The 21,396-nt window shown below is 28.8% G+C and overlaps 1 protein-coding gene across 1 annotated transcript in view; it reads left to right on the top strand.

The window, feature by feature from the left end:
• The window catches only part of LOC119610424 (potassium voltage-gated channel subfamily H member 8), a gene marked incomplete at its 5' end in the record, with an annotated part of 274,124 nt that overhangs the window by 62,125 nt on the left and 190,603 nt on the right, over window positions 1-21,396 (top strand). The window contains 2 exons of the mRNA XM_037965618.1: window positions 4,268-4,431; window positions 5,491-5,695. Coding sequence (XP_037821546.1) covers window positions 4,268-4,431; window positions 5,491-5,695 — 369 coding nt within the window. The remainder of the gene's footprint in view (window positions 1-4,267; window positions 4,432-5,490; window positions 5,696-21,396) is intronic.

Raw genomic sequence — 21,396 nt, 5'->3', positions numbered from 1 at the left:
ATGTAAACTCTGTGCGCAAGGTACAAGCCGCAATATTCAAGATATTTCGAAAAATTTGGACCAAATATGTTTTTCGACACAGGGACGAAGCCTATTGAAAATTGGTAAAATCGTTCCATTATTTCACCATGGCCCCATACAATAAAATAGTCAGTGGTGTGTATCTGCCTAAGGACGAAGCCATCCACCAAATTTTATGTTATTAGAACATGAATTAAGTTCATTGTAAGCAAGTCAACTGCCCTTAATGGCACTCATCTCCAAAAGCGTGACCAATGATTTAAAAGTTCCTCGATATAATTTAGATGACATTTCGTTTGCCACTTCCTTATATTCCGCTGGTCCTCGGGGTTATAAGTATTTACGCAAAAACGATTATCCTTTGCCATCGCCATTCGGGAATTCGAAATTCGGGGTGGTTGGAAACAACCTGTTTTTTACGATTTTAATTGCAAAATGACGAAATCTACAGTTCTTCAAATAATTTCCGAACCTTTCAAGATAGGATTCACGGTAGTTGCAGCGGTCAGCGATCTAGGACCTGAAAATCAGAAGCTATGGAGGTCGATGGGTGTATACTCACAAAAGCCATTTTTTAATCACCCCTCTGATAAAAGTAAACAATTTTTGTGTTTGCTGACGTGCCTCACTTAGTGAAACTTCTGCGAAACCATTTTGTGGATAATGGCTTTAATCTCAATAACACAAATCTAACAAAGCACATCATTGAAGAATTGATGTCAATATGTCATTCTGATCTAAATATTATAAAATCATTATCACCCGAAATGCTAAATGTAAAAGGAGCTGGTATGTATAAACTTAGAAAATCATCAAAATACATTCATTTAAACTTCAATGTTTGGTTAACAGCACGACAAAAAGTGAAACTTGCTACCAAACTGTTTTCCCATACGGTAGCAACAGCATTGAAACGCCGCGTACAATTGGGTTTGTGTAGTAAGGCTAAAAACTTTATTCAGTGTTCAGATCTATTTCAAATCATAAATTATTGGTTTGACATATTTAATGTAAGAACCCCTTCAAAAGACTCTCGTGTACTTAGCAAAGCATATGGTTTAAGTCTCTGTGAGCAAGATAATTGTTTGTGCAAAATGATCGAGGTTATAAAAAATGTATTTCCACGCCGTGTAAACGGAAACCTCCTTCCATTTCAACGAGGAATATTACAAAATAACCATGCTTTGCCTCTTTAACAAAAATATTTGTTAGAAAATTACGGGATGGATTATATATTGACCGCGAAACTAAACCAGGATTGCCATGAAAACTTTTTTAGCGCAATCCGCGCAAAAGGCGGATTGCATGATCATGCATCACCGTTGGAATTTAAAACAGATTTCGGTCGTATATTTTGGGTAAGAAAACTCAGTTATAAAATGTATCATTGACCCTCCACTTATATAAATAATTTTGTTAATTATGCTGGATATATTCAATACAATTTTTTAATTGACTCCTTAAACTATGCTACAAAATAAAACATATGTACATCATGATTTGTTTAGTGTTTTGTGTGTAAAACATTTATGGAAATTGAGAACTACTTATAATTTTAGTTGGGAACATTGACACCTTATTTTTCCTCCATACAAACGGTGAAACCCTAATATACATATGTAGGTTTAGTCTAAATATATAACTACTGATGCTACTTTTCTGAAAATGTTTTTTTTAGCGAAAAATACATTTTGAAAAAATATATTTTTTTGGTAAAAATATACTTCATACTTTTGTAAAAAGATACTCTTTATAAAATTAAAAACGGTTACATGACATCTACTATAGGGTTTTTAATTTTTTAGTAATAAAATTTGCTAATATTGACTGTGATTTCACGTTAAGCCAAAACATATTTGGTGCAATTAATGAAATCCCAATAGACAAAGATGAAGAAAAAGAGGCAAATATTTTAATAGATTTTAAATTATAATATATATAAACAAAATATATTTCTTTGTAGATTGTAGAACTTTAAGATACAGAATGGGGGATATAGACCAGCTGATGGATTAGAAAATTTTGGAGGTTATATAATTTCAAAAATGGAGTTGAAAGAATTCGGGTTTGTCACAGGTGAAAAATTATACTTATGTTAATGTACTTTCGGAGGGGGATTATATAAACCAAATTCATTCTTTATGAACGAAATAGATAAATTGAACTCAACATTCGTTACTTTTAATGGGAATCAGTTAAACACTAAATTAAATTATATGCACACTTTGCTAAATATTAGTAACACTAAATTAGATGTAAAGATTGTAAAAAGATTTTTCTTAGGCAGAAAATTTTTCCGAATTCGGCATTTAAATCGTAATTTAAAACAAATTAAATTTATAAATGTAACCAAAAAAATGAAAAAAGTTATAACATAATAAACAACATCTTTTTTACTTAATTGATTATAATTATTGAGATAAAGTTAAGTAAGTAAAACATAATAAAAATCATTATTTATTCCACTAAAGCTTAATTACATTTTGATTTAAAAAGAACGCATTGCAAATAAGATTCAAATTCAACAACCACTTATTTATATATGTATATCGTTGTACATCATTTATGAATTACACATATGTGTTTGAAAATTTCTCAATGTATTTTAAACTTTTTCTTAATATGGCAACGCTCTTTTGAATATTTACACAAATAGTAGACTTCAAACATCTCCTTTCTTGTCAACAAATTAATATTGAAACAACCTTCTATATTTTTAAATCATGATTAATTCTACTCACAAAAATGTTTATTTTATTAGATACATGTTTACAAATCATTTGAAATACTACACTTTTTGTTTATTTTTACAGGCAAAGTATGTAATCCAATTTTAAAAAACACATATTATGTTTAAACTTAAGGCTGGTACTCTGTTTGAAGTCGTGAAAAATGTTTATCAACTTTTACAATTTCATTTGAAAAAATTTAAATGTATCAGTATTATCTATCTAGTTATTTAATAAAATATTTCGATCTCCAATAACTAAAGACCTGTAAATAAACTTTTATTTAAAATTTTTTGTATGAAGTTTTTAATAGTTTCACGCGAAATTTTGAACAAAATACCTAGCTTTAGACATTTGATGTAATTTTAAATTTACTACATCATAATCGTAAGTTTTACAAGCATTTTTTAGAGTGTACCTCTCACATTATTTTGTGCCAAATTTATAATTTTTCTTGCACTCGAAATAATTTTATATCCGAAAATTAAAAAAGTAGGCGTACGATTTGGTGACTACTTTTTCCAAACTATAACTTTCTATATATACTTACCCCCATTATCTCAATGTCTCGTTACATTTTACATGACAGTTTTCATACAAAAATTATTTTAACCGGCAGAATATCTACCGGTTAAACGATAACCGGAGTTGGTGTTAACGGGGGTTAGACGTACAAACATATTTTTCTTCTCCGGGTAAAAATATACTAAGTATACTTACAGACTCGAAAAATAGTACACTGTCCATTCTAAGTAAAGATAGAAAACACGATGCTACGAAAAGTTTGTTGAAGTCAATTTAAAATTGTCCAAGCAAAAGTATTCTAATTGTACTTACATCATTTTAGAATGGAAAATATTTACGACTATACATATGTACAGTCTAAGTATATATATGATTATAACTTCGGAACGGATCGTCCCATTTAAACAAAATTTTGACAGTATTTAAATTAGAGAGCAAAGGATTCAAAAATTCAAGAACATTAAAAACGTTGTAAGTACTCTTAGAATGTTATAGAATGGAGGCGTCGATGTGATAGTGTAGAAACAAAAAATATTTTCTATTTGATTTTTTTGATAGTCGTACCAATTTTCATTTTATTTAGTTTTGACAGTATGAAATAAAAATCGAACGACTTCTTACATAGTGTGTAGGCAGCTTTAATAATATGAACATATTCCACTATATTTTTTATTGATCCATTAAACGGAATAACGTATACTCCTGACATTTTTGTACCCATTGTCAAAAACATTAATAATTTTCCAAACCAATTCCAACAATCACTGGATTCTATAGCAACCCCAATAAGTGTATTTTTAATACTATATTTTTACATAACTTTGCGTGTAAACATATGAAGAATTAATAGAATAATTGATCTTAAAAAAAGCCAAGAAATTCGCCAACTCATTAGTTTATCGCCACATCTGACGCGGTGCGTTGATTAGCTCTCTGTTATAATTTTTTTTAATTTTAGTTGTTAATAATGTTGTATTGTGTTTTATTTTCAGATATATTGCTTAATTTTAGAACAACTTTTGTTTCTACCAAAGGTGAAGTTGTATCTGATTCTAAGATGATAGCTATTAATTATCTAAAAGGATGGTTTGTGGTGGATTTATTAGCTGCTTTGCCATTTGATCACTTGTATGCTTCGAATTTATATAATGGAGAAGTAAGTATATCAAAAAAATTAAACTTGAATAACCCAGAAAAAACTTTATCATAACTTGTAGCTTTTTTTATAAACAAAAAGGAAATTAGTATTTGTGTGTAAAAACCATTAGTTGATGTATATGCAATAAAATATCCAAGTGGTGCTGTGAGAGCGTCAGCGGACCAACGTACACGAAACCCGTGTATATCATTGTTAGCTAGAAACAAACGCAAAACAAAACAACTGTAATAAACAGGACTAAGATTTCGATGATAATTATACGAATTCGAGTTGCTTGGAAGAAAACATTTATTGCGGCAACAATCTTCCTTCGGGAGAGGGCGATACTTTCAAGTAATACGAATGCAATACACCTAGAAGACAAAAATGAGATATTGCCAGATAATCAGCAGAGTGGAAATAGGAAGAAACCTTAAGATAATAGTTTGGAAGATATGTATATAAGAAATATTAGTCGTTTTCGAGCTATAGTGCATTATTATTTCATTGTAATGATATTTTCCAAATCTTAATATTTTTAACTTCTATACAGATTATGTCGCAATTTTTTATTACTGATAATAGCTACATATACATAATTAATGTATGTTACACCCCTTATCACAGCATCACTCTCTGGCCCATAGTGTAATGTCTGTTTATACGAAATTTCCGATTCAGGAAATAAAGGCCAAAATGAATTTAAAAAAAAGAAAATAGTGAGCATAATCTACAAAGTCAGGAAAATATGTCACTGAATTTAATAATAACTTTGTTATTAAGCAAAGAATAAATAAGAAAAGAGAAAAAGTACCTAAGCCTGCTCTCAGTAGTACTGTCACTTAACTAATGTCAAGGGATAAAAAATACTTTAAAGTGCTATAATCCACGAATTTTCGCGAAAAAGTTTTCAAGTTTTGAAAGAGAATAAAATTTTTACAAATGTGTTGGATTTACACAGATTTTGTCTGTGAGAAGAGCGTAATGTATTTGTTGTAAAAAATGAAAGAGTCTCACTTCTTTACATATATTCATTGTTATTAAGCTTCAAAATTTTGCCTTCTTTTGTTCTTTAAGGAATCACATATACATCTCGTAAAATTAACTCGTTTGTTGCGGCTATTGCGCTTATTACAAAAAATGGACAGATATTCACAATACACAGCAATGATTTTAACGTTGTTGATGCTGTTATTTTCACTAGTGGCACATTGGTTGGCTTGTATCTGGTATGTCGTCGCTGAAAAAGAAAACATGCTAAATGAAAATGGATGGGATATTGGTAAGTTGAATTTTAACATACTTTTTCTAAAGAACTACTCGATAGGATTTTGTGGCTTTTATACCATATCAGTTTTACCTGTTTTTTACCCCTAAATGTACAAATTTCCAAAAATCCGTCCTTAGTGGATCTACATAACCAAAAGCACATATATCATATATAGATTAGAGCGCTGCAAAAAAAAAAAACAAGTTTCGAATTTTGCCCGTCCCCCCTCTGAAATTGTTCTATGGGTTTTAATACTATGTCATACAAAAATTAGGCTGATAACGTTAACAGGTACAGCAACGGCTCTGAAGTTATCAAGTGCATTTATTTACAAGGGGGAAAAATCTATTTTTTCAGTTTTTGCAAAAATTTTGCCATTTAATAATAAACTTTGCACTTTAGTGTAAAGGAATCGTAATGTACACATAATAAGCATTTCGTAAGATATAAAACACAAATATTGGTTGAAAAATTTAAAAGTTATTGCAAATTTCCCAGACCATTAACGTGTCTTACAGCACATGAATTCGATATGTGACAAAAAAATTTAAATTTTTTGGGATATAATATAAAAAAACTATTTTGTTACTTAAAATATATTTATAATTACTCGAATATTAGCTTTTGTCCTTATACGATAACGCAAACTTGTTCTCAGCTATGGTGAAAAATGTTTGATTTTTTCAACGGCCGTTTCAAAGCTCCAATTTCAGTTTTTTTGAAACTTTGTTACACAAATTTTAAAATTTTTAGGAGATCCTATAGGGATTTATGGAGAATAGATAAGGGAATAAAACGATTAAAAATTAGATCAATACTTCTTGCAGTTTAGCTGTACCTGGAATTTGAACACGGCGGATTTCGGGAAAATCGATTTTTTTGTAATATTTTAGAGAATACGTATTAATTCTTTACTGTTTTACATTTTACGCAAAGTATTTTCAGAGTATTATAGTTCAGATAATATAAAATACTAGCTATACCCAGTGTGCTTTGCTACCCTAAAAGCAATATAAATAAAAAACGCTAATAAGGATTTTAATGTAAGCTATGAAAAATGTAAATAATATTGTATTGCATTTAATTCATATAGGAGGAGCCAATCCCCCCATTGAAAGTCCGCCCATTTTTCACTAAATGAATGTCAAAGTTATTTATGTAAAATTTGAAGATTCTAGCTTCTAGAGTAACTTAGATATACAAGCCACTTTTTTCCCCAAAATGTTCAGACGAATATGAAAGTCCTTTAACATGGATGTTAAGGTTCTTCGTGCAAAATTTGAAGCTTTTTCTGTAATAGTTTCCAAGATAAACGAATTTTTGTATTTAATTAATATCAGAGGTGCCACGCCCCTTGCTGCTAGTCCGCCCACTTTGTATCCCAAATAATCATATTGAGACTTATGACGACAAAATTTGTTATATTTTCTGAGATATACTGATTTAATATTTTCTTAATATGGGAGGTGTCACGCCCACTATAGTCATTCCGCCCATTATGTCTTAAAATATTCTTATAGATGTCAAAGTTGTCCAGATATACGACTTCTTTTTTTTTTAGGCGTGACCTCGCCCACTTGAAATTTCAAAATAAAAAGTAGCCTATTGTTCCTTCCAGGCATACAGGAATACACTGTGAAAATTTAAAAAAAATCGGTTTAGCCGTTTAGGCAGCTATAGACTTCATACATACATACAGTGCATCAGGGATGGAAAATGAGATTTTGTTTCAGTATCAAAAAATATTTCAGAGGGTACTTTTTTGGATCTTAGAGTACTAAAATATTTTTTTTTTGCTGAAAGTTTTTAATTTCTTAAATACACCTTCACATATTTAGACATTTTTAAATAATCAACAACAGAAGTAGAAAAGGTATTATATATACCGTAGGGTGATCGATTATTCGACATTTTCCAAAAACCGGTTTTCGAGTAGTTCGAATTGTTAACATTTGAAAAAAACCGGTTGATATTTTTCAAATTCAGAGAAATAATTATAATTATAAATAAAAACATCAAGTTTAATTTGAAAAAAACATTATTTCTTTAATGTAAAAAATTGGGAAGAATCATAATCTGAGTTTAAGTCCCTGTTTAGTAAATTTTCATAGGCATTCCAACACTGCTATAATATTTCAGCGACAAATTAATTATTGTAATTGGAATATAATCTTAAGATTGATAAAATTTTATCCAACAGTTATTCCAATCAATTTTACAAGTAAATTTTCATAATTAGGAAAACCAAAAAAGTTTAACCAAAGGTGCTTTAGAAAAATATACTCTAGTTTCTTGAAATTTAGACAGGCTGTATTATTATTTATTTCAAAATTTAATTGAAGTAATCTTTGAATACAAAGCAAATAAAAGTATTCGAAACCGGCTTTTAAAAAGTTAAAAAACCGGGTTATTCGATATTCGAAAAAATCAACATTTAGAAAAAACCGACACTGGTAAATCAGAAAAAACGGTTTTATGACCGATTGAAAAACAGAATCGATCACCCTAATATACATTTATTGATATAATGAATCTTTGTCCGTCCCTCAATCTTAACTTTTTCGATATAATTTGATGAACTTCAATGTCCATGTTATCATATAGCTACCATAAAAATATTACCCCGATATTGTACTTCGTAAATATGTATATTAAAATCAGTCATGATACAATTTGCTATATTTTAATAAATCCTGTCTTAAAGAAATTCAGGCCACATTTAGCCCTACTCAAGGATGAATTTAGAAATTCAACTTATTTATTTATTTTACGCTAATAATTGAGCTACAAATATTAGTAACTATAGTTTATTGTCAATAAATCTCTTATATAAATTAGAATGGCCTGGTTCTCAACTAAAATTAAAGTTTAATTGATTATAAGATAGCGTTTCTCAAAATTTTTGTCCTGGGGTTAATATTTGGCGAGCTGGATCAAAGGATAAAAAGGTCCTTTTTTGAGGTTTTTATGATTTTTTTTTTCATATTTCTTCCAAAGGAAAGATATAAAATTTTAGTATCATTAGAAAGGTCCTGGGGAGACGCTTTCAATGGCATACCAGATTTGTGTAAATTTTTGTGTAACAGTAAAAGTAATCTAAATTTTTCGTAAAAGTTTCAGGTTTTTTCATTTTAACATATATGATTTTAATATAATTAATTGAAATCAATAAAATCTACGAAACGGTTTTTTTCCGTTTTTCAAAATTCAATCTAGATCAAATTTTATTAAAATTTATCGAAGCCTATTTACGCTACCAAAACATCGCGAAATAATGTAAAAAATAACATAGAAATCGTTATTTACAAAGCAAGCGTAACAAACAAGTAGATATTTAGGATAAATTATGTTACTATGTTAGTTAAACTGAAAAATTTGATTGATAATAGAATGAAACCATAAAGTGTTATATACCATTGTAAAGCTATGCTGATGTACATATTAAGTATGTTAGATAAATATAGCTAACAGAATACCTGGGACAAAATAGAGTTTAAAATATTAAGATAAAATACAAAACATAAAGAATTTCGAAAAACAGAATAAACCATTTCGGTGAAATTTAGTTGAGGTTTATAAATAATTTCAATTAATTACATTATATATTTCTATGTAAAAATATGAAAAACTTAAAATTTTTCAGAAAAATTACGACATTTGTAATCATTTTGGTGTTGTATACGAATTTGTGTATGTCATTGAAATCGTCTCACAAAAATTTTGAGAAATGGTATCTTAGAATGAACTAAATTTTCATTTTCGGTGGGAACATCAGCAATTTCCATTTTGGGGCCTATTAGGGCCCCAAATTTAATAACACATATGTGTTATTAAATTAAAATTCAATGTACATAGGTGTTCATTTGTTAAAAAATCAATAGTCATATCAAATTCTACACATGAGACTATACATAAGACCATCCATGACATGAAACAATAATTTGCTTTAAATTCCAAATAATTTTCACCAAAAAATTTCTCTTATTATCTATGGTTGAATTCTTAATTTCAAAACATATCGTTTTATATTAGATAGAAATTGAGTCCTTCGATCTTCTATCATTTGGAAATAATTAGTTTTAAAGTCAAATATTTTATCAAAATTGAAATTTTTGGTAATTTTCTCATATAATATTAACAATGGAATTTAATTAGATTAATATTCATATAATGTCAATCAAGATAAAAATTCGAAATGAGCTGCATTGGTTATTTGCAAAACATACTTCTAAAAAGTGGCTTTTAAAACTAGATTTCAAAACAGTCTTAGAATTTCAAATTTGAACTTTTAAAGATACTTTGACCCCCATTTTCTCATTGTCTGATTATGTTTTATCAAAACGATAAATTGACATTTTACATACAAAAATTATTTTAACAAGCGGTATATCCACCTGTTAAACGATAACCGGAGGTTGAGATATTGGCCCTGAGAGTATCAAATAAGACTCGGGAGTATCACGGTACTTTTGAACATCAAATAGTATCAAAAAAGTACCATCGTACCAAATTTGCCATCCCTGCAGTGCATACATACGTACATAAATACATACATACATACATACATACATACATACATACATACATACATACATACATACATACATACATACATACATACATACATACATACATACATACATACATACATACATACATACATACATACATACATACATACATACATACATACATACATACATACATACATACATACATACATACATACATACATACATACATGTTTACGTTTATGTCAAACAATAAAGAAATATTTTAAAATAAAATTTAAATAAAAGAAAATTACCAAATAAAAAAACCTTTTCAAGAAATTGTAAATAGTTTCAAGATTTAGCAGATTTCTTCTGTGGAGTGATGGCAAGTCAGGTAATGTTCGTTTTGTTGCTAACTTTAAGCGTTATAGCAACAAAACACAACTATTATTTATTTGTCGGCCAAATTTAATAAAGATGACTGGAATTTTTAGTATAAAGTCCGATATGTAAATAAGAATGAAAAAAATTTAAATTAACCCTTTAAGGCACTTCGGAACAATTTTACACCAAAATTCAAAAATTTGAAAAAGCACTATCCATTTGAATAATGCTCTATATAATTAAAGAAATAGCTGAAATAAAACAAAAAATCTACATTAATGATAAATAAAGTTTTCAAGCAATTTTTGTGTTTTATATCTTTCCGAAATGCTTACATTTGTGCACTTTTATATTAAGTATACAAAATTATACTTTAACCCTTTTTGACTATGGAGTAAACTTGAGGTGTATATTTTCAAAAGAAATATTTTGATTTTAAAATTGATAATCTATGTAGTCCATTCGGCAATAATATGTCTAAAAATACAAACTTTATATGTTCAAAAAGGGTTAACTTATAAGTTTTTATACCTAATATATAGTTTTTATACCCACCATCAAAAAAGATGGGGTATATTGTTTTTGTCATTCCGTTTGCAGCACATCAAAATATTGGTCATAGACCCACAAAAGTAATATTTTGTTCTTAAAATTGATAATCTATTTAGTACATTCGGTAATAATGTGTCTAAAAATACAAACTTTATATGTTCAAAAAGGGTTAATTTATAAGTTTTTATACCTAATATATAGTTTTTATACCCACCATCAAATAAGATGGGGGTATATTGTTTTTGTCATTCCGTTTGCAACACATCGAAAAATTGGTCATAGACCCACAAAAGTATATATTTCTGGGTCCTTATTAAATTCTAAGACGATCTAGCCATTTCCGTCCGTCTGTCTGTCTGTTGAGAGCACGATAGAGTCCGAACGGAATAAGCTAGAGCGTTGAAATTTTCCACAAATATTGTCTATAAGGTTTGTTTGGTATTGAAAATGGGCAATATCGGTCCACGTTTTCGGATAGCCCCCATACAAGTGGGCCCCCTAAAAAAAGCTTTAAGGGGCATATCTGCTTTAAAAGTACAAGTATAGCGATGAAATTCGACATAAATAAGTTTAATATGAACATTTAATATGGAAAATCTCCCGACCAAATTTTATGAGGATACGTCCATAATTGACCCTACGCCCCATAAAAGTCCCTCTAAGAAAACGAATATAACGCTCATAAGTTGCTTGAAAGGATAGCAAACTAAAATCTCTCTGAAAAATTGTATGGAGATCGGCATATAATTGACAAAATTTTATGATGATCGGTCCATAATTGTCCCTACCTATATAAGCTACCCTTCAGAAAATAAATTTAACGCTTATAACATGCTTCAAAATGGTAAATATAAAAATAAGTTTTAGGGGAACTAGAATATCTCTCCCATATTTTATGGAGATCGGCCCATAATTGACATTACCCCCTATATAAGGTTCCACTCAGAAAATTACTTTAAAGCTCATAACTTTCTTCAAAATCTCAGTAAATCATCGAAAGTCAATAAAACAGGTTTCAGAGGAACTAAAATCTCTCTGACAAAATTTATGAGGATAGGTTCATATTTGACCATACCTCCGATATAAGGTCCCCTCATAAAATTACTATAACGCCCATAACTTGCTGCAAAATAATAGTAAAGCTACGAAATTCGACGTAAACAAGTTTTCGGGGTACTAAAATCTATGTGTCAAAATTTAAGGAAATCGGCCCATAATTGACTCTACCCTCCACATAAGGTTCTTCTCAGAAAATTATTTAAAAGTTCATAATTTGCTTAAAAATTCCAGCATATCAACGAAATTGACATAAACATGTTCATTCATTGAAAAAGAAAACTCTGGATTGGACAAAAGAAAAAAACTATTCAAACATGGAAAAAAAGTAGAGCTTTTTGGAAAACTTCATGTAGATGTTTTTAATCAACAAAAATATTTACTTAATAATGTTGATCTTAAGGTTACATTAAATTTGGAGAAGCCTGATTTCTATATATTAGATGGAGATAAAAATGAATCTCAAATAAAAATACATGAATCTAATTTATACATAAATCACCTTGTTATTAATAATAATATTTTAATGGCACATAATAATGTATTCCAATCAAAAAATGCAATTTACCCATATAAAAGAGTAGAAATGAAGACATTCACTATACATCCTGGAAACCATTCATTATCTCTGGATAATGTTGTACTTGGGCTATTACCAAACTTTTTAATTTTTGGAATGGTATCTAACAAAGCATATACTGGAGATAGAAAAGAAAATCCATATAACTTTCAACATTTTAATTTACAAAGATTTAATTTGGTTGTTAATGGAGTACAATTTCCAGCACAGCCTATTGAATTTAATTATAAGCACTCGAGGTTATCAAACACTATTTAAAGGAACTGGAATTCATCATTTCGATAAAGGTCATCAAATAACAAAAAAAAACGGATATTTTTTACTATCTTTCGATTTAACACCAGATCATAATAATAACTCTAATTGTGGAAATTTAATAAATCAAGAAACTATTCGAATAGAAGGACGTTTTGGAAAACCGATTACGGAGGCAATTACCTATTTAGTATATTGTGAATTTAATAGCATACTGGAAATTGATAAGTCTCGATCTATAATTCAAACGCTATGAACTCAATAAATATTATAAATACTTTTAATTCAAATAAGGGCCAATCTTTAGGTGAAAGATTAGCGACTAAATTAAAATTAATCCTCGAAAGTTGTCTTTGAGTACTCAATTAGTTAATTTTGTTTGCAAGTTTAAGCGCCCAATGGAGGTGGTTTAAACTTAAGCATGAAATGCAAAAGTGAAACAGCTGATGAAAAAAAAAAAAAAAACAAGTAAACAAGCTATATTCGGCTGTTCCGAATCTTATATACTCTTCACCACAGTGCACATAGGGGCACAGACATATTAAAAAGGGCGATAAATCAACCAATGGCTTTCGATACAAGTGATTGGTATCAATAAAAAGATAATTTTCTCTAGATTTTGAATTTGTAAAAATATCATAACTCACCGAACAAAATTATACAAAAAAGATATAAAATATAAAAAATACCAAAAATATTTTTTTTAATTTTTCCTAAATAATGTAATGATTATAAAAATTAGTAAATACTAGTTATATAATAACGCTATTACAATTGTTAAAAAATTAATATACACTTAAAGAAAATTTTTGGTCAATTTTAAAAGAAGTTAACAGGGTACAAAATTCTTTGAATATTTGATGGTCAAAAGTACTTACTCAACTCGTAATCAAAATTTTTTTATCAATATAATAACAAATGCAACATTGATTTTATGATAAAGTTGTTTCGAATCATTACTTCAAAATTAAAGGAAAAGTTTTAGTTACAAAGTTTTATAATTCATTCATTGATATTCTAATTCGAAATCTCCATCCTTAAGTGTACCGATCTATTATTATTATTCAGGTCGTTTATATAAAGTTGAGCCATCACCGCCGTTATTAGTTAGAATCTTGTTTAGAATGTTTTGTAAGGAATTTTGAGATAATAAGGGGGTTAAGCAAGATGTTAAATTACTAACTTCATGCCTAACAGAAGTTAGCTACTTAAAGCATTTATTAGTTCCCAGCAATGAACATACATACATACATACATACATACATACATACATACATACATACATACATACATACATACATACATACATACATACATACATACATACATACATACATACATACATACATACATACATACATACATAGAATACATATGTACCTTTTTATACTATATATACTACATATATACTAATGAGATATATAAACAAATTTAGTAGTTTTCCGATATCTAACTATTCCGACTGAAATTTTAATTGATTGTTTGCTGGGTAATACTTATATATTTTTAAATTCTTTATCTATTTTAGAGCTTAGACATCATAATATATTTCAAAAACCATATCAAACAATGATTGTAACCGAAATTTTACTTAAACAAGTTAATTTCTACTACATAAGGTACAAAAAAGGTGGCATCTCTAAAAAAAATATTTTAAAATTCTGTATTAAATAATTTATACGTTTTTAGCAATTTTAGAAAAAATTATTGACTTTTTGCATTTAAACCTTATTGAAATCAGTTATTAAATAAATCAAGTTGAAATAATCTATGTGTACATGAATATCTTCAAACTCGAAAAAAATCAAAAACCGCAAAAATCCGCAAAATGTTAAAAAAGATTAAAATTCTAGACATCCCCTACTTTAAAGGATATATAATGGTTATGGGCATTTTTGGACATTTGTGTTACTTTTTTACCTTCAAACTTTTGAACATTAAAAAAAAAAATAATTATAATTTTCCTTTCAAGTAAGTTGTGCATTTTGACACCTGTAACCATTACTATGTCTTAAAAATTCGTAGATCAATTCTCAACAATACGTAATATTAAACCTCGTAAAGAAAAAGTAGGCTTTTTACAATAGAAGGTCATATTATTAACATGAAGTATAGGTCTTTAAACAGGAATTATTACTACATTTCAAATAATTGTTTTTTTCATCAACTTTGAGCTCAGCTCAAGCTCAGATCAAAGCTACTATGAAAAATGTTGCGAACAAATCTTATGCAAAAAAGTGTCCTCTTTCAAATGATATATCATTTGTTTTATAAAAATCAGTTTTCATTTTTGATTTATCGCCTCAAGTCTCCATATGGCTGCCCCATCGTGCAGTGTATTAAAAAAAATTCAATTCTATAAAATTTTAATTTATTTCGTTTTCCCGTTTATATCATTATTATGGCAATAGCAAAACGAACAACAACGCTAAACGAAATAAACACACAAAAAAACAAAATACACAAGGCAGTAAAACCAACAGATATCCAAACATACGAAACGAAATACACAAAAAAACAAAATACACAACGGAATGAAACCAACAGACATCCAAACATACGAAACTGAGTACACCAAAAAACAAAAACAATATACACAAGGCAATGAAACATACGAAACGAAAAACTCATAAAAAAGCAAAAACAAAATACTCAACGCAATGAAACCAACAGACATCCAAACATACGAAACTAAATGCACCAAGAAACACAAGGCAATGAAACACACATCCATCCAGACATATGAAACGAATACTCTATGAATAAGCAGTATTGTTGTTGTTGCTTATATCAAAGTATGAAAAAATAGTCTTTTTTATGAAATTTTCAGAGGTTGTCTCGGATTTTTCTCATATCTCCGGTATTTATGGACCGATTTTGCTGATTTTAAATAGCGATCTTCTCGAAAACATGTCTAACAGAATTATTGAAGATATGGATCTCGCCGATATCTGTGGTCCTCTAAAAACTGATTTCAACAAACACACAGACGGGCAAACAGACGGACATAGCTTAATCAACTCCGCTACCAATGGGGCCGAAAAATTATATTATAGAAATTACAAACGGAATGACAAACTTATATATACCCTTCTCACGAAGGTGAAGGGTATAATAATACAATTTTTATAAATATAAACATTAAAATGTTCTATTTATTGATTAGTATAAATTATGCACACCCAAAATACATTTTTTTGGTTTTAAATTTAAGTTTTCATTAATTTTCATATTAAATTTACAATTTTCTTCTTCTTTTTCATAAAACATGCATTGTTTTGATAATAAACAGTGACATTTTCTGTTGTTTTGTATGACAACACTGCGAAGTTTAATCTTGTACTCAAAAACGTCAAAGGAGATTAACATGAGATTAAATTTATGATTAGATTAACTAATCTGATTATTAATTGGCATTTGATTGCCAACTCAAAAACCCGCTCTAAGTATACAAAATATAAATTTAAAGGAGTTTTCCCTAGTAATAAATTACCTAGAACACCTGTTGCAAAACCTTCATTTTACATAGCCAGCACTGATCCATCTTATAAACCTGGACAGAATTGGGTCGCTTTTTACTTTCCTGAAAATAAACCAGCAAAATTTTTTTGGTATGCAGGTCAACCTCCAATTAAACCATTTATTTCATTTTTAAATCGAAATTCTAAGACATTTGTCTACAATGAAATGCGAATTCAAAGTGAATCATCAATGTTTTGTGGTGTTTATTGTTGCATTTATATTTATTTAAGATGCAAAAATTTAAGTTTTAATAAAATTTTAAATATTTTTAATTATTTTAATTTACATGAAAATGATATGCTAGTATTAAATATGTATAAGTATTTTTATTTGTTTTATAGAAAATAACAAAGAAAGAAAAAATATATATATTATGTTGTTTTTTTCCAAGCTCCTTTTCCACATTTAGTAAGACTTACGGTAGAATTTTATTCCAACCGTCATTGAAATTTCTTGAATTTCAATTTGATCCTTATTTGAAATATAATTTGATTCAATTTTAGTGTTGTTGGATGAATCCATAATTCTGAATGTGTTGTTCTTGAAAGATAGTCAATTATTTACTAAAATTATTTCTTGAATTCAAAATTAACAAGTTTGAAATTGCATGAAGTTATTATAAAGAAAAACACAAATTTTGTTATGTTCCAATATTTATTACATTTAATCATATAAAAATATTTTATACATATACTTATTTTAGACGTTTAGATAATATATAATATCTTTATATAATATTCTCTATTTTGCTTAAAAGTTGTTCATTCTTTGTATAACAGCAAGTATCAGGGCCAACGTTTGTTTTATCATCCGAACATAAGCAATATTTGAAGTATAATCCATATTTAGATAATATAAGTTCTTCATTATAATACCCAGTTTTTTAATAAGTGTCAAATACTCTTCCAGTATTTTTTGATGTTCAACAAAAATTAAATCGTCAAAGTCTTGCAGAAATTTTTGAATTTTTATATGTAACATCTTTATTATAAACCTTTCTTTTTACAATTAACATATTTAAAGAAAAAATGATACTAATAAACCAAATGTTTTTTATTAAGAATTTCTTGGAATTTTTCTATTTTCCCAACAGAAAAATGGTTGAGAATTCCGTCTTCTCCAGTGGTGTTTTCACTGATTAGCTCCTCTAATTCCAAAACAAATAAACCATTTTCTGTCTTTCTCGTTAAAGTAAATTGTCCATTATTAACGCCATCTATTACTTTATCCTCCAAATTATTATATCTTTTGTGAAGATAAAACATTCCCTCTTCTAGCTCGACCATCACCACATTTCCATATTTATTCTTATGGCGGAACATAGTTAATACTTTATATGGCGTTGATGGTAGTAAATCCTTTGCTGCTAGATATGGTCTTGTTTTTAATTTATTGAAAGCCACAACAATATCAACATTTGTTATTTTATTAGATTCCATTTTTTGTTTTGTTCCACCTTTTAAGAAGTTTATTAACTAATAAAATATTTTTATTTCTGTCATTTATATTTATAACTAATCTACAAAGAATGATTTTGAGTTTGAGTATTTAATTTAATATGAGTCAATATTGAGCCATATACTCTAATATTCTAGAGAAGAAAATGTTTACTGCAAATAGAATAGAGCATGATAAAAATATGAAGGTAGTGTCATTCCTCTCTCTCAAAAAAACTTTTTGAAGTTTGCTGGTATTTTTTGAAATTCGTATTTTGTAAATAAATAGAACATCGTTGCCACGTATGAAAAAGGGAAAAATAGTTTTTAAGAAATTTGTGTTGTGATTGTGGAATTTATGTTGCTACTTTCAAAAATAATTTAGGTCCAGAGGTAACTGTTGTTGAGCTGTCCGGAATAAAAAAGGTATTGTTTTAGTTTGTTATTTAAATTGTATACAATGTAGGTTATCATTTGAAAGGACAACATCCACTCTGAAACCATAAGGTGATTCCCTTCAAAGAGACTAAAGGTCCAAAGACGGAGAAACAAGAACACTAAATGAAAACAAGAAAGAAATAAAATAGATAGAAAGGAATGATGAATTGAAACTGGTCCATTCTCATGGCGTTTCAGCCCAGAAGATTTATCGAGCCAATTCCCTAATTAAAGAAACGTGAGATAATCCTAATCGCCAATCGAATGATAAAAGCTAGTACCCTGCGGGGGTTAAATCCCGCAATTTCTTTCAGTTTGTTATGGAACCTATTCCCCAGCCATTTCAAACTAATATTCTGTGTCCTCGGACAGTGGCAAATTATATGCTCGATCTCTCTAATTCCTACCCGTTAGAATGCCTATCAGAATCCATGGAATGCGTTTAATTCCTATGAGTATCTTGCTAACCATCATATCAAGATCTGTCCCTAAGGCCTTTTATATTTTGCAATCCAAATGATGTCACACATTTCCTCGAATAATAATGGTGTATTCTTGGACCGGATGGAGCACTAATTGCAACCGTTCTTGATACGGACAGCAACAGACAATCAATTTGATATAGGACTTAAGGAGTTTTGGTTGCTCATTTTTATTGTTTGGCATTTATTTAAATTTTTTATTAAATTTGATTTTTAGTTTAGTTTAAATTGAATTTTATTTTTTATTTTGATAGAAAAATAAAAAAACAAAAATGGGATTTACAAAATAAATGTGGTATCTCGATTTATTAAAATACCAGCAAACGTCAGAATATTAATATGGCGACAAAAAGAGAGAATGACACTACCTTCATATTTTTATCATGGAATAGAGTACTCCCATTAATTTGTTATTAGAGTATTCAAAATTAATCATGACCATTGTTGCCGGATGATTTGGGAGTAAAATCGTCAAATTTCGAGGAAAGAATCGTCAAAATCGTCAACTGCTTTTTCGAAATCGTCAAAGCTATTTTCCATGTACATATATAATATACAGGTTTGATGATATTTATACGATTTTATAGCAATTATTTTAACTATCGAGAAGACATTTTTATCAATTTCGATAGATTTTAGTTTTGTTTGTTTGTACTTTAAGTTTGCTTAGCTGCAGATGCTTCTTTGCCGAATCGAAAGATTATAACGCCAACACCAATTAATCCAGTACGACTGGACAGAATATCAAATTGAGTTTTTTTAGGTTCTCCACCATAATCAATAATTTAGTTTTTTTTGGTTCTCCACCATAATCAAAATTAAAACTTGGTTAAGTTAACACGAATGTATATGGTCAACATGCACTTTAAAAAACCGTAACTCGGTACAGCTCTTCGACGTATCGCATTTGACTAATGCGGTTTGAAACGTAAAACTCTCGAAGGCAGAGCAAAAAGGACGGCCTGATTCCTCTTAATGGCAACGACGCACGAGGATCTTCCTCCACTCAGAGCTGAATTACGAATGCATTTGTTTATTATCTGTTTAATTTGGCAAATATGAATTAAAATACTTTACATTGAGTTCTTGCAAACTAACTTGATATGATCTCTAGTAAATGTATGTACATATATTAGATGTTTCAATTATTAGTATGCAAAACAAATTTCCTCCTTTAAATCAAATGTCCAAAAACACTGCTCCCTCTATCCTTCTTCCCACTACCAATTATTCTAGATCCAATAAACCCTATGTGCTGGCCCCAAAAAAAGAGAAATTCTCAAAAATGTTTGAGTTCGTTATTACGTAAATCATTTGATCAATGTACATACTCTAAAACATTATAATGTTTAATTTTATTAACATTTTCATTGGATATTCTAAATACATCGATTTTCTTTAAAATTATAGATAGAACAATGAAATGTATTAAAATTGGTACAAAAATCCTATTTTAAAAAATCGTCAAATTTAGAGTTAAAATCGTCAAATCGTCAACAGGCCATTTTTCACAGTGAAAATCGTCAAAATGACGATAAATCTGGCAACAGTGATCATGCCCATACTTAACAACATAAAATATCTCTCTTTAATGTCAACAGCCTTACTCAAAGTTATTTTTTCACGTAAACATACCAAAAAATATTTATGCAAGTCATCAGTTTCCAATTTCATCACTTTTAAAAGTGCAAAAATTAAAAATTGTCTGCTTATACAAACAAAATTACAAAAAAAATAAAATTATTCACTGAGCAGAATTTTCTCTGCCTTCATTTTCCTTATACATTGCTCTTATGAATGGGGAAGCAGAATTTCTCTGCCATCATTTTTCAATATACATAGCTCTTATAAATGGGGGAGCACCATTTACTCTTGCTTAGCTTTTATGAATGGGGAGGCAGAATTTTCTCTGCCTAACAATCTACTAACAATCGACTTTTGGTCGAAAAAAGTCGAAGTCGACTATTTTGTTCCAAAAAAGTTGATAGCCGAAAGAAGTCGAAATGTCGACTTTGTAAGTAAAAGTCGAAAGAAATCGAAAAGTCGAAATGTGTCGATAAGTTGAAAAAGTCGAAAAGTCAGAAAAAGTCGAAAATAGTAGAAAAAAAGTAAAAAATAGTCGAATATTTTAAAAAAGTTGAAAAAAATCAAAAACTCTAAAATAGTCGGAAAAACTCGAAAAAAGTCAAAAAAAGTCGATAGATGTCGAAAATAGTCAAAAAATCGAAAAGTCGGAAAAAGTCCAAAAAAGTCGAAAAATCGGAAAAAGTCGACTATTTATAAAATACTAAGAGTCGAAAAGTTTAAAAGTCGACTTTTAATTAAATGAACAAGTAAGAAAGTATAGCCGGGCGTGGCCGACCATATGATACCCTACACCAGTTATGAATATTAAATGTGATTTATTTTTCATAATAAAGCATTTATCTTCAATATTCTCTTGTTCCGATACATTTAAGCAATTTATGGATGAAAAACTAATTTTCTGAAAGAGGCTTTATATGGGGGCTAGGGG

Source organism: Lucilia sericata, unplaced genomic scaffold (genome assembly GCF_015586225.1).
Source record: "Lucilia sericata isolate MDLA Ls3-8-SP2 unplaced genomic scaffold, ASM1558622v1 Contig000028F_arrow, whole genome shotgun sequence".
NCBI classification, from domain to species: domain Eukaryota; kingdom Metazoa; phylum Arthropoda; class Insecta; order Diptera; family Calliphoridae; genus Lucilia; species Lucilia sericata.
Note: the sequence above shows the minus strand (reverse complement) of the source record. Positions and strands in the feature narration are given on the sequence as shown.